Raw genomic sequence first — 12,500 nt, 5'->3', positions numbered from 1 at the left:
TCTCTCTCTGTGTGTCTCTGTGTCTCTGTGTGTCTCTGTGTGTCTCTGTGTCTCTGTGTGTCTGTGTGTGTCTCTCTCTGTGTCTCTGTCTCTCTCTGTCTCTGTGTGTGTCTCTCTCTGTGTCTCTCTCTGTGTCTCTGTGTCTCTGTGTCTCCGCCTGTCTCTGTGTCTCTGTGTATCTGTGTCTCTCTCTGTGTCTCTCTCTGTCTCTTTATCCGCGTGTCTCTGTCTCTCTGTGTCTCTGTGTGTGTCTCTGTGTGTCTCTCTGTGTCTCTGTGTGTGTCTCTGTGTGTGTCTCTGTGTGTGTCTCTGTGTGTCTCTGTGTGTGTCTCTGTGTGTGTCTCTGTGTGTGTCTCTGTGTGTGTCTCTGTGTGAGTCTCTGTGTGTCTCTGTGTGTGTCTCTGTGTGTGTCTCTGTGTGTGTCTCTGTGTGTGTCTCTGTGTGTGTCTCTGTGTGTCTGTGTCTCACTGTGTCTCTGTGTGTGTCTCTGTGTGTCTCTGTGTGTGTCTCTGTGTGTGTCTCTGTGTGTGTCTCTGTGTCTCTGTGTGTCTCTGTGTGTGTCTCTGTGTGTGTCTCTGTGAGTGTCTCTGTGTGAGTCTCCGTGTGTCTCTGTGTGTGTCTCTGTGTGTCTCTCTGTGTGAGTCTCTGTGTCTCTGTGTGTGTCTCTGTGTGTCTCTGTGTCTCTGTGTGGGTCTCTGTGTCTCTGTGTGTCTCTCTGTGTCTCTCTCTGTTTCTCTCTGTGTCTCTGTGTCTCTGTGTGTGTCTCTGTGTCTCTGTGTCTAACTCTGTGTGTCTCCGCGTCTCTGTGTCTCTGTGTCTCACTGTCTCTGTGTGTCTCTGCGTGTCTCCGCGTGTCTCTGTGTCTCTCTCTGTGTCTCTCTGTCTCTCTGTGTCTCTGTCTCTCTGTGTCTCTCTGTGTCTCTCTGTCTCTCTGTGTCTCTGTATCTCTGTGTCTCTCTCTGTCTCTCTGTCTGTCTGTGTGTCTCTGTGTCTCTCTCTGCATGTCTGTGTCTCTGTGTCTCTGTCTCTCTCTGTGTCTCTGTGTGTCTCTGTGTCTCTGTGTCTCTCTGTGCCTCTGTGTCTCTGTCTCTCTGTGTCTCTCTGTCTGTCTCTGTGTCTCTGTGTGTCTCTGTGTCTCTGCATCTCTCTGTGTCTCTGTCTGTCTCTGTGTCTCTGTGTCTCTGTGTGTCTCTGTGTGTGTCTCTGTGTCTCTGTGTGTGTCTCTGTGTGTGTCTCTGTGTGAGTCTCTGTGTGTGTCTCTGTGTCTCTGTGTGTCTCTGTGTGTGTCTCTGTGTGTGTCTCTGTGTGAGTCTCTGTGTGTGTCTCTGTGTGAGTCTCTGTGTGTCTCTGTGTGTGTCTCTGTGTGTGTCTCTGTGTGTGTCTCTGTGTGAGTCTCTGTGTGTGTGTCTCTGTGTGTGTGTCTCTGTGTGAGTCTCTGTGTGTGTCTCTGTGTGTGTCTCTGTGTGAGTCTCTGTGTGTGTCTCTGTGTGTGTCTCTGTGAGTGTCTCTGTGTGAGTCTCTGTGTGTGTCTCTGTGTGTGTCTCTGTGTGTGTCTCTGTGTGTGTCTCTGTGTGAGTCTCTGTGTGTCTCTGTGTGTGTCTCTGTGTGTGTCTCTGTGTGTGTCTCTGTGTGTGTCTCTGTGTGTCTGTGTCTCACTGTGTCTCTGTGTGTGTCTCTGTGTGTCTCTGTGTGTGTCTCTGTGTGTGTCTCTGTGTGTGTCTCTGTGTCTCTGTGTGTCTCTGTGTGTGTCTCTGTGTGTGTCTCTGTGAGTGTCTCTGTGTGAGTCTCCGTGTGTCTCTGTGTGTGTCTCTGTGTGTGTCTCTGTGTGTGTCTCTGTGTCTCTGTATGTCTCTGTGTGTGTCTCTGTGTGAGTCTCTGTGTGTGTCTCTGTGTGTGTCTCTGTGTGAGTCTCTGTGTGTGTCTCTGTGTGTGTCTCTGTGTCTCTGCGTGTCTCTGAGTGTGTCTCTGTGTGTCTCTGTGTGTCTCTGTGTGTGTGTCTCACTGTGTCTCTGTGTGTGTATCTGTGTGTCTCTGTGTGTGTCTCTGTGTGTGTCTCTGTGTGTGTCTCTGTGAGTGTCTCTGTGTGAGTCTCTGTGTGTGTCTCTGTGTGTGTCTCTGTGTGTGTCTCTGTGTGTGTCTCTGTGTGAGTCTCTGTGTGTCTCTGTGTGTGTCTCTGTGTGTGTCTCTGTGTGTGTCTCTGTGTGTGTCTCTGTGTGTGTCTCTGTGTGTCTGTGTCTCACTGTGTCTCTGTGTGTGTCTCTGTGTCTCTGTATGTCTCTGTGTGTGTCTCTGTGTGAGTCTCTGTGTGTGTCTCTGTGTGTGTCTCTGTGTGAGTCTCTGTGTGTGTCTCTGTGTGTGTCTCTGTGTCTCTGCGTGTCTCTGAGTGTGTCTCTGTGTGTCTCTGTGTGTCTCTGTGTGTCTGTGTCTCACTGTGTCTCTGTGTGTGTCTCTGTGTGTCTCTGTGTGTCTCTGTGTGTGTCTCTGTGTGTGTCTCTGTGTGTGTCTCTGTGTGAGTCTCTGTGTGAGTCTCTGTGTGTGTCTCTGTGTGTGTCTCTGTGAGTGTCTCTGTGTGTGTCTCTGTGTGTGTCTCTGTGTGTGTCTCTGTGTGTGTCTCTGTGTGTGTCTCTGTGTGAGTCTCTGTGTGTCTCTGTGTGTGTCTCTGTGTGTGTCTCTGTGTGTGTCTCTGTGTGTGTCTCTGTGTGTCTGTGTCTCACTGTGTCTCTGTGTGTGTCTCTGTGTGTCTCTGTGTGTGTCTCTGTGTGTGTCTCTGTGTGTGTCTCTGTGTCTCTGTGTGTCTCTGTGTGTGTCTCTGTGTGTGTCTCTGTGAGTGTCTCTGTGTGAGTCTCCGTGTGTCTCTGTGTGTGTCTCTGTGTGTGTCTCTGTGTGTGTCTCTGTGTCTCTGTATGTCTCTGTGTGTGTCTCTGTGTGAGTCTCTGTGTGTGTCTCTGTGTGTGTCTCTGTGTGAGTCTCTGTGTGTGTCTCTGTGTGTGTCTCTGTGTCTCTGCGTGTCTCTGAGTGTGTCTCTGTGTGTCTCTGTGTGTCTCTGTGTGTGTGTCTCACTGTGTCTCTGTGTGTGTATCTGTGTGTCTCTGTGTGTGTCTCTGTGTGTGTCTCTGTGTGTGTCTCTGTGAGTGTCTCTGTGTGAGTCTCTGTGTGTGTCTCTGTGTGTGTCTCTGTGTGTGTCTCTGTGTGTGTCTCTGTGTGAGTCTCTGTGTGTCTCTGTGTGTGTCTCTGTGTGTGTCTCTGTGTGTGTCTCTGTGTGTGTCTCTGTGTGTGTCTCTGTGTGTCTGTGTCTCACTGTGTCTCTGTGTGTGTCTCTGTGTCTCTGTATGTCTCTGTGTGTGTCTCTGTGTGAGTCTCTGTGTGTGTCTCTGTGTGTGTCTCTGTGTGAGTCTCTGTGTGTGTCTCTGTGTGTGTCTCTGTGTCTCTGCGTGTCTCTGAGTGTGTCTCTGTGTGTCTCTGTGTGTCTCTGTGTGTCTGTGTCTCACTGTGTCTCTGTGTGTGTCTCTGTGTGTCTCTGTGTGTCTCTGTGTGTGTCTCTGTGTGTGTCTCTGTGTGTGTCTCTGTGTGAGTCTCTGTGTGTGTCTCTGTGTGTGTCTCTGTGTGTGTCTCTGTGTGTGTCTCTGTGTGAGTCTCTGTGTGTCTCTGTGTGTGTCTCTGTGTGTGTCTCTGTGTGTGTCTCTGTGTGTGTCTCTGTGTGTCTGTGTCTCACTGTGTCTCTGTGTGTGTCTCTGTGTGTCTCTGTGTGTGTCTCTGTGTGTGTCTCTGTGTGTGTCTCTGTGTCTCTGTGTGTCTCTGTGTGTGTCTCTGTGTGTGTCTCTGTGAGTGTCTCTGTGTGAGTCTCCGTGTGTCTCTGTGTGTGTCTCTGTGTCTCTGTGTGTCTCTGTGTGTGTCTCTGTGTGTGTCTCTGTGAGTGTCTCTGTGTGAGTCTCCGTGTGTCTCTGTGTGTGTCTCTGTGTGTGTCTCTGTGTGTGTCTCTGTGTCTCTGTATGTCTCTGTGTGTGTCTCTGTGTGAGTCTCTGTGTGTGTCTCTGTGTGTGTCTCTGTGTGAGTCTCTGTGTGTGTCTCTGTGTGTGTCTCTGTGTCTCTGCGTGTCTCTGAGTGTGTCTCTGTGTGTCTCTGTGTGTCTCTGTGTGTGTGTCTCACTGTGTCTCTGTGTGTGTCTCTGTGTGTCTCTGTGTGTGTCTCTGTGTGTGTCTCTGTGTGTGTCTCTGTGAGTGTCTCTGTGTGAGTCTCTGTGTGTGTCTCTGTGTGTGTCTCTGTGTGTGTCTCTGTGTGTGTCTCTGTGTGAGTCTCTGTGTGTCTCTGTGTGTGTCTCTGTGTGTGTCTCTGTGTGTGTCTCTGTGTGTGTCTCTGTGTGTGTCTCTGTGTGTCTGTGTCTCACTGTGTCTCTGTGTGTGTCTCTGTGTCTCTGTATGTCTCTGTGTGTGTCTCTGTGTGAGTCTCTGTGTGTGTCTCTGTGTGTGTCTCTGTGTGAGTCTCTGTGTGTGTCTCTGTGTGTGTCTCTGTGTCTCTGCGTGTCTCTGAGTGTGTCTCTGTGTGTCTCTGTGTGTCTCTGTGTGTCTGTGTCTCACTGTGTCTCTGTGTGTGTCTCTGTGTGTCTCTGTGTGTCTCTGTGTGTGTCTCTGTGTGTGTCTCTGTGTGTGTCTCTGTGAGTGTCTCTGTGTGAGTCTCTGTGTGTGTCTCTGTGTGTGTCTCTGTGTGTGTCTCTGTGTGTGTCTCTGTGTGAGTCTCTGTGTGTCTCTGTGTGTGTCTCTGTGTGTGTCTCTGTGTGTGTCTCTGTGTGTGTCTCTGTGTGTGTCTCTGTGTGTCTGTGTCTCACTGTGTCTCTGTGTGTGTCTCTGTGTGTCTCTGTGTGTGTCTCTGTGTGTGTCTCTGTGTGTGTCTCTGTGTCTCTGTGTGTCTCTGTGTGTGTCTCTGTGTGTGTCTCTGTGAGTGTCTCTGTGTGAGTCTCCGTGTGTCTCTGTGTGTGTCTCTGTGTGTGTCTCTGTGTGTGTCTCTGTGTCTCTGTATGTCTCTGTGTGTGTCTCTGTGTGAGTCTCTGTGTGTGTCTCTGTGTGTGTCTCTGTGTGAGTCTCTGTGTGTGTCTCTGTGTGTGTCTCTGTGTCTCTGCATGTCTCTGAGTGTGTCTCTGTGTGTCTCTGTGTGTCTCTGTGTGTCTGTGTCTCACTGTGTCTCTGTGTGTGTCTCTGTGTGTCTCTGTGTGTGTCTCTGTGTGTGTCTCTGTGTCTCTGTGTGTCTCTGTGTGTGTCTCTGTGTGTGTCTCTGTGAGTGTCTCTGTGTGAGTCTCTGTGTGTCTCTGTGTGTGTCTCTGTGTGTGTCTCTGTGTGTGTCTCTGTGTGTCTCTCTGTGTGTCTCTCTGTGTGAGTCTCTGTGTGAGTCTCTGTGTGTGTCTCTGTGTGTCTCTGTGTCTCTGTGTGGGTCTCTGTGTCTCTGTGTGTGTCTCTGTGTGAGTCTCTGTGTCTCTCTGTGTCTCTGTGTCTCTGTGTCTCACTGTCTCTGTGTCTAACTCTCTGTGTCTCTGTGTGTCTCTGTGTGTCTCTGTGTGTCTCTGTGTGAGTCTGTGTGTGTGTCTCTGTGTGTGTCTCTGTGTGTGTCTCTGTGTGTGTCTCTGTGTGTGTCTCTGTGTGTGTCTCTGTGTGAGTCTCTGTTTGTGTCTCTGTGTGAGTCTCTGTGTGTGTCTCTGTGTGTGTCTCTGTGTGTGTCTCTGTGTGTGTCTCTGTGTGAGTCTCTGTGTGTGTCTCTGCGTGTGTCTCTGTGTGAGTCTCTGTGTGTGTCTCTGTGTGTGTCTCTGTGTGTGTCTGTGTGTCTCTGTGTGTGTCTCTGTGTGAGTCTCTGTGTGTGTCTCTGTGTGTGTCTCTGTGTGAGTCTCTGTGTGTGTCTCTGTGTGTGTCTCTGTGTGTGTCTCTGTGTGTGTGTCTCTGTGTCTCTGTGTGTGTCTCTGTGTGTGTCTCTGTGTGAGTCTCTGTGTGTGTCTCTGTGTGTGTCTCTGTGTGTGTCTGTGTGTCTCTGTGTGTGTCTCTGTGTGAGTCTCTGTGTGTGTCTCTGTGTGTGTCTCTGTGTGAGTCTCTGTGTGTGTCTCTGTGTGAGTCTCTGTGTGCGTCTCTGTGTGTGTCTCTGTGAGTGTCTCTGTGTGTGTCTCTGTGTGTGTCTCTGTGTGCGTCTCTGTGTGTGTCTCTGTGTCTCTGCGTGTCTCTGTGTCTCTGTGTGTCTCTGTGTCTCTGTGTGTCTCTGTGTCTCTGTGTGTCTCTGTGTGTGTCTCTGTGTGAGTCTCTGTGTGTGTCTCTGTGTGTGTCTCTGTGTGAGTCTCTGTGTGTGTCTCTGTGTGTGTCTCTGTGTCTCTGCGTGTCTCTGTGTGTGTCTCTGTGTGTCTCTGTGTGTCTCTGTGTGTCTGTGTCTCACTGTGTCTCTGTGTGTGTCTCTGTGTGTCTCTGTGTGTGTCTCTGTGTGTGTCTCTGTGTGTGTCTCTGTGTCTCTGTGTGTCTCTGTGTGTGTCTCTGTGTGTGTCTCTGTGAGTGTCTCTGTGTGAGTCTCTGTGTGAGTCTCTGTGTGTCTCTGTGTGTGTCTCTGTGTGTCTCTGTGTGTGTCTCTGTGTGTGTCTCTGTGTGTGTCTCTGTGTGAGTCTCTGTGTGTCTCTCTGTGTGAGTCTCTGTGTCTCTGTGTGTGTCTCTGTGTGTCTCTGTGTCTCTGTGTGGGTCTCTGTGTCTCTCTGTGTCTCTGTGTGTGTCTCTGTGTGAGTCTCTGTGTCTCTCTGTGTCTCTGTGTCTCTGTGTCTCACTGTCTCTGTGTCTAACTCTCTGTGTCTCTGTGTGTCTCTGTGTGTCTCTGTGTGTCTCTGTGTGAGTCTGTGTGTGTGTCTCTGTGTGTGTCTCTGTGTGTGTCTCTGTGTGTGTCTCTGTGTGTGTCTCTGTGTGTGTCTCTGTGTGTGTCTCTGTGTGTGTCTCTGTGTGAGTCTCTGTTTGTGTCTCTGTGTGAGTCTCTGTGTGTGTCTCTGTGAGTGTGTCTCTGTGTGAGTCTCTGTGTGTGTCTCTGTGTGTGTCTCTGTGTGAGTCTCTGTGTGTGTGTCTGTGTGTGTCTCTGTGTGTGTCTGTGTGTCTCTGTGTGTGTCTCTGTGTGAGTCTCTGTGTGTGTCTCTGTGTGTGTCTCTGTGTGAGTCTCTGTGTGTGTCTCTGTGTGTGTCTCTGTGTGAGTCTCTGTGTGTGTCTCTGTGTGTGTCTCTGTGTGTGTCTGTGTGTCTCTGTGTGTGTCTCTGTGTGAGTCTCTGTGTGTGTCTCTGTGTGTGTCTCTGTGTGTGTCTGTGTGTCTCTGTGTGTGTCTCTGTGTGAGTCTCTGTGTGTGTCTCTGTGTGTCTCTGTGTGTCTCTGTGTGAGTCTGTGTGTGTGTCTCTGTGTGTCTCTCTGTGTGTGTCTCTGTGTGTGTCTCTGTGTGTGTCTCTGTGTGTGTCTCTGTGTGTGTCTCTGTGTGTGTCTCTGTGTGAGTCTCTGTTTGTGTCTCTGTGTGAGTCTCTGTGTGTGTCTCTGTGAGTGTGTCTCTGTGTGAGTCTCTGTGTGTGTCTCTGTGTGTGTCTCTGTGTGAGTCTCTGTGTGTGTCTCTGTGTGTGTCTCTGTGTGTGTCTGTGTGTCTCTGTGTGTGTCTCTGTGTGAGTCTCTGTGTGTGTCTCTGTGTGTGTCTCTGTGTGAGTCTCTGTGTGTGTCTCTGTGTGTGTCTCTGTGTGAGTCTCTGTGTGTGTCTCTGTGTGTGTCTCTGTGTGTGTCTGTGTGTCTCTGTGTGTGTCTCTGTGTGAGTCTCTGTGTGTGTCTCTGTGTGTGTCTCTGTGTGTGTCTGTGTGTCTCTGTGTGTGTCTCTGTGTGAGTCTCTGTGTGTGTCTCTGTGTGTGTCTCTGTGTGAGTCTCTGTGTGTGTCTCTGTGTGTGTCTCTGTGTGTGTCTCTGTGTGTGTGTCTCTGTGTCTCTGCGTGTCTCTGTGTCTCTGTGTGTCTCTGTGTCTCACTGTCTCTGTGTCTCCGTGTGTCTCACTGTCTCTGTGTCTAACTCTGCGTGACTCTCTGTGTCTCTCTGTGTCTCTGTGTCTCTGTGTCTCACTGTCTCTGTGTCTAACTCTGTGTGTCTCTGTGTGTCTCTGTGTGTCTCTGTGTGTGTCTCTGTGTGTGTCTCTGTGTGTGTCTCTGTGTGTGTCTCTGTGTGAGTCTCTGTGTGTGTCTCTGTGTGTCTCTGTGTCTCTGTGTGTCTCTGTGTGTCTCTGTGTCTCACTGTCTCTGTGTCTCCGTGTCTCCGTGTGTCTCACTGTCTCTGTGTCTAACTCTGTGTGACTCTCTGTGTCTCTCTGTGTCTCTGTGTCTCTGTGTCTCACTGTCTCTGTGTCTAACTCTCTGTGTGTCTCTGTCTCTCTGTGTCTCTGTGTGTCTCTGTGTGTGTCTCTCTGTGTGTCTCTGTGTGAGTCTCTGTGTGTGTGTCTCTGTGTGTGTCTCTGTGTGTGTCTGTCTCTCTGTGTCTCTGTGTGTCTCTGTGTCTAACTCTGTGTCTAACTCTGTGTGTCTCCGCGTGTCTCCGTGTCTCACCGTAGGTGCTGATGGCATTGTCGATTCCCGACGGAGTCCCATGGACAATTCGCTCAGCCTCCATCGCCCACGAGTTCACCAGCGAGAGATCACACGCACGGAACCTGGAGACACGGGGGGGAGACACGGGGAGAGAGAGAGACACGGGGAGAGAGAGAGAGACACGGGGAGACACGGGGAGAGACACGGGGAGAGAGAGACACGGGGAGACACGGGGAGAGAGAGAGAGAGACACGGGGAGACACGGGGAGAGAGAGACACGGGGAGACACGGGGAGAGAGAGACACGGGGAGACACGGGGGGAGACACGGGGGGAGACACGGGGGGGAGACACGGGGAGACACGGGGGGAGACACGGGGAGAGAGAGACACGGGGGGAGACACAGGGAGAGAGACACGGGGAGACACGGGGGGAGACACGGGGAGAGAGAGACACGGGGGGAGACACAGGGAGAGAGACACGGGGAGACACGGGGGGAGACACGGGGAGACACGGGGAGACACGGGGGGGAGAGAGACACGGGGAGACACGGGGGGGAGAGAGACACGGGGAGACACGGGGAGACACAGGGAGACACAGGGAGAGAGACACAGGGAGACACGGGGGGAGACACGGGGAGACACGGGGAGAGAGACACGGGGGGGAGAGAGACATGGGGAGACACGGGGAGAGAGAGACACGGGGAGACACGGGGGGAGACACGGGGGGAGAGACACGGGGGGGAGAGAGACACGGGGAGACACGGGGAGAGAGACACGGGGAGACACGGGGAGAGAGACACGGGGAGACACGGGGGGAGACACGGGGGGAGACACGGGGAGACATGGGGGAGACACGGGGGGAGACACGGGGAGACATGGGGGGGAGACACAGGGAGAGAGACACGGGGAGAGACACGGGGAGAGAGAGACGGGGGAGAGTCAGTGGTGAGTGAGTGAGTGGTGAGTGAGTGAGTGGTGAGTGAGTGAGTGGTGAGTGAGTGGTGAGTGAGTGAGTGAGTGGTGAGTGAGTGAGTGAGTGGTGAGTGAGTGGTGAGTGAGTGAGTGAGTGGTGAGTGAGTGGTGAGTGAGTGAGTGAGTGGTGAGTGAGTGGTGAGTGAGTGAGTGAGTGGTGAGTGAGTGGTGAGTGAGTGAGTGAGTGGGTGAGTGAGTGGTGAGTGAGTGAGTGAGTGGTGAGTGAGTGGTGAGTGAGTGGTGAGTGAGTGAGTGGTGAGTGAGTGAGTGGTGAGTGAGTGGTGAGTAAGTGAGTGAGTGGTGAGTGAGTGGTGAGTGAGTGAGTGAGTGGGTGAGTGAGTGGTGGTGAGTGAGTGGTGAGTGAGTGAGTGGTGAGTGAGTGGTGAGTGAGTGAGTGAGTGGTGAGTGAGTGGTGAGTGAGTGAGTGGTGAGTGAGTGGTGATGAGTGTGAGTGTGAGTGAGTGGTGAGTGAGTGGTGAGTGAGTGGTGAGTGAGTGGTGAGTGAGTGAGTGAGTGGTGAGTGAGTGGTGAGTGAGTGAGTGAGTGGGTGAGTGAGTGGTGAGTGAGTGAGTGGTGAGTGAGTGAGTGGTGAGTGAGTGGTGAGTGAGTGGTGAGTGAGTGAGTGGTGAGTGAGTGAGTGGTGAGTGAGTGGTGAGTGAGTGAGTGAGTGGTGAGTGAGTGGTGAGTGAGTGAGTGAGTGGGTGAGTGAGTGGTGGTGAGTGAGTGGTGAGTGAGTGAGTGGTGAGGGTGAGTGGTGAGTGAGTGAGTGAGTGGTGAGTGAGTGGTGAGTGAGTGGTGAGTGAGTGAGTGAGTGGTGAGTGAGTGAGTGAGTGGTGAGTGAGTGGTGGTGAGTGAGTGAGTGGTGAGTGAGTGGTGAGTGAGTGAGTGAGTGGTGAGTGAGTGGTGAGTGAGTGAGTGAGTGGTGAGTGAGTGGTGAGTGAGGAGTGAGTGAGTGGTGAGTGAGTGGTGAGTGAGTGAGTGAGTGATGAGTGAGTGGTGAGTGAGTGGTGAGTGAGTGATGGTGAGTGAGTGAGTGGTGAGTGAGTGGTGAGTGAGTGAGTGAGTGGTGAGTGAGTGGTGAGTGAGTGAGTGAGTGGGTGAGTGAGTGGTGGTGAGTGAGTGGTGAGTGAGTGAGTGGTGAGTGAGTGGTGAGTGAGTGAGTGAGTGGTGAGTGAGTGGTGAGTGAGTGAGTGGTGAGTGAGTGGTGAGTGAGTGAGTGAGTGGTGAGTGAGTGGTGAGTGAGTGGTGAGTGAGTGGTGAGTGAGTGAGTGAGTGGTGAGTGAGTGGTGAGTGAGTGAGTGAGTGGGTGAGTGAGTGGTGAGTGAGTGAGTGGTGAGTGAGTGAGTGGTGAGTGAGTGGTGAGTGAGTGGTGAGTGAGTGAGTGGTGAGTGAGTGAGTGGTGAGTGAGTGGTGAGTGAGTGAGTGAGTGGTGAGTGAGTGGTGAGTGAGTGAGTGAGTGGGTGAGTGAGTGGTGGTGAGTGAGTGGTGAGTGAGTGAGTGGTGAGTGAGTGGTGAGTGAGTGAGTGAGTGGTGAGTGAGTGGTGAGTGAGTGAGTGGTGAGTGAGTGGTGAGTGAGTGAGTGAGTGGTGAGTGAGTGGTGAGTGAGTGAGTGAGTGGGTGAGTGAGTGGTGGTGAGTGAGTGGTGAGTGAGTGAGTGGTGAGTGAGTGGTGAGTGAGTGAGTGAGTGGTGAGTGAGTGAGTGAGTGGGTGAGTGAGTGAGTGGTGAGTGAGTGTGGTGAGTGAGTGAGTGGTGAGTGAGTGTGAGTGAGTGAGTGAGTGGTGAGTGAGTGGTGAGTGAGTGAGTGAGTGGGTGAGTGAGTGGTGGTGAGTGAGTGGTGGTGAGTGAGTGGTGAGTGAGTGAGTGAGTGGGTGAGTGAGTGGTGAGTGAGTGAGTGAGTGGGTGAGTGAGTGGTGGTGAGTGAGTGGTGAGTTGGTGAGTGAGTGGTGAGTGAGTGAGTGGTAGTGAGTGGGAGTGAGTGTGGTGAGTGAGTGGTGAGTGAGTGGTGAGTGAGTGGTGAGTGGAGTGAGTGGTGAGTGAGTGGGTGAGTGGTGAGTGAGTGAGTGAGTGGTGGTGAGTGGTGAGTGAGTGTGGTGAGTGAGTGGTGAGTGAGTGAGTGAGTGAGTGAGTGAGTGGGTGAGTGGTGAGTGGTGAGTGAGTGGTGAGTGAGTGGTGAGTGGGTGAGTGAGTGGTGAGTGAGTGAGTGGTGAGTGAGTGAGTGGTGAGTGAGTGAGTGGTGAGTGAGTGGTGAGTGAGTGAGTGAGTGGTGAGTGAGTGGTGAGTGAGTGAGTGAGTGGGTGAGTGAGTGGTGAGTGAGTGAGTGGTGAGTGAGTGAGTGGTGAGTGAGTGGTGAGTGAGTGAGTGAGTGGTGAGTGAGTGGTGAGTGAGTGGTGAGTGGGTGAGTGAGTTGGTGAGTGAGTGGTGAGTGAGTGGTGAGTGAGTGAGTGGGGAGTGAGTGGTGAGTGAGTGAGTGAGTGGTGAGTGAGTGGTGAGTGAGTGAGTGAGTGGTGAGTGAGTGGTGAGTGAGTGAGTGGTGAGTGAGTGAGTGGTGAGTGAGTGGTGAGTGAGTGGGTGAGTGAGTGAGTGGGTGAGTGAGTGGTGAGTGAGTGGGTGTGAGTGGTGAGTGAGTGGTGAGTGGTGAGTGAGTGGGTGAGTGAGTGGTGGTGAGTGAGTGGGTGAGTGAGTGAGTGGTGAGTGAGTTGTGTGGTGAGTGAGTGGTGAGTGAGAGTTGATGGTAGTGAGTGGGTGAGTGAGTGAGTGGTGGTGAGTGTGGGGGTGTGGTGAGAGAGTGAGTGGTGAGTGAGTGGGTGAGTGAGGGTGAGGAGTGGAGAGTGAGGGTGAGTGTGAGTGGAGAGTGAGGGTGTGAGGGGTGGTGGGTGAGTGAGTGGGTGAGTGAGTGGGGAGTGAGTGAGTGTGGAGGTGAGTGAGGTTGGTGATGGGTGAGGTGGATGGGAGTGAGGGGGAGGGTGTGGGTGTGGGGGGTGGGGGGGGT

At 52.5% G+C, this 12,500-nt stretch overlaps 1 protein-coding gene across 2 annotated transcripts in view; it reads right to left on the bottom strand.

Moving 5' to 3' along the window:
- The window catches only part of MVK (mevalonate kinase), a 58,188-nt gene extending 49,493 nt beyond the window's left edge, over positions 1-8,695 (bottom strand). For both annotated transcript variants that reach the window (XM_076059269.1, XM_076059270.1), the window contains exon 1: positions 8,557-8,695. In XM_076059269.1, coding sequence (XP_075915384.1) covers positions 8,557-8,620 — 64 coding nt within the window. In that variant the 5' untranslated portion in view covers positions 8,621-8,695. The remainder of the gene's footprint in view (positions 1-8,556) is intronic.
- Positions 8,696-12,500: the final 3,805 nt, after the last annotated feature.

This window comes from Petromyzon marinus (genome assembly GCF_048934315.1).
Source record: "Petromyzon marinus isolate PM22_M1 ecotype Great Lakes invasive population chromosome 85 unlocalized genomic scaffold, UKy_Petmar_22M1.pri1.0 chr85_unloc.2, whole genome shotgun sequence".
In the NCBI taxonomy this organism is placed as follows: Eukaryota; Metazoa; Chordata; class Hyperoartia; order Petromyzontiformes; family Petromyzontidae; genus Petromyzon; species Petromyzon marinus.
The sequence above is the reverse complement of the archived record's forward strand: the minus strand, read 5'-3'. Positions and strand labels throughout refer to the sequence as shown.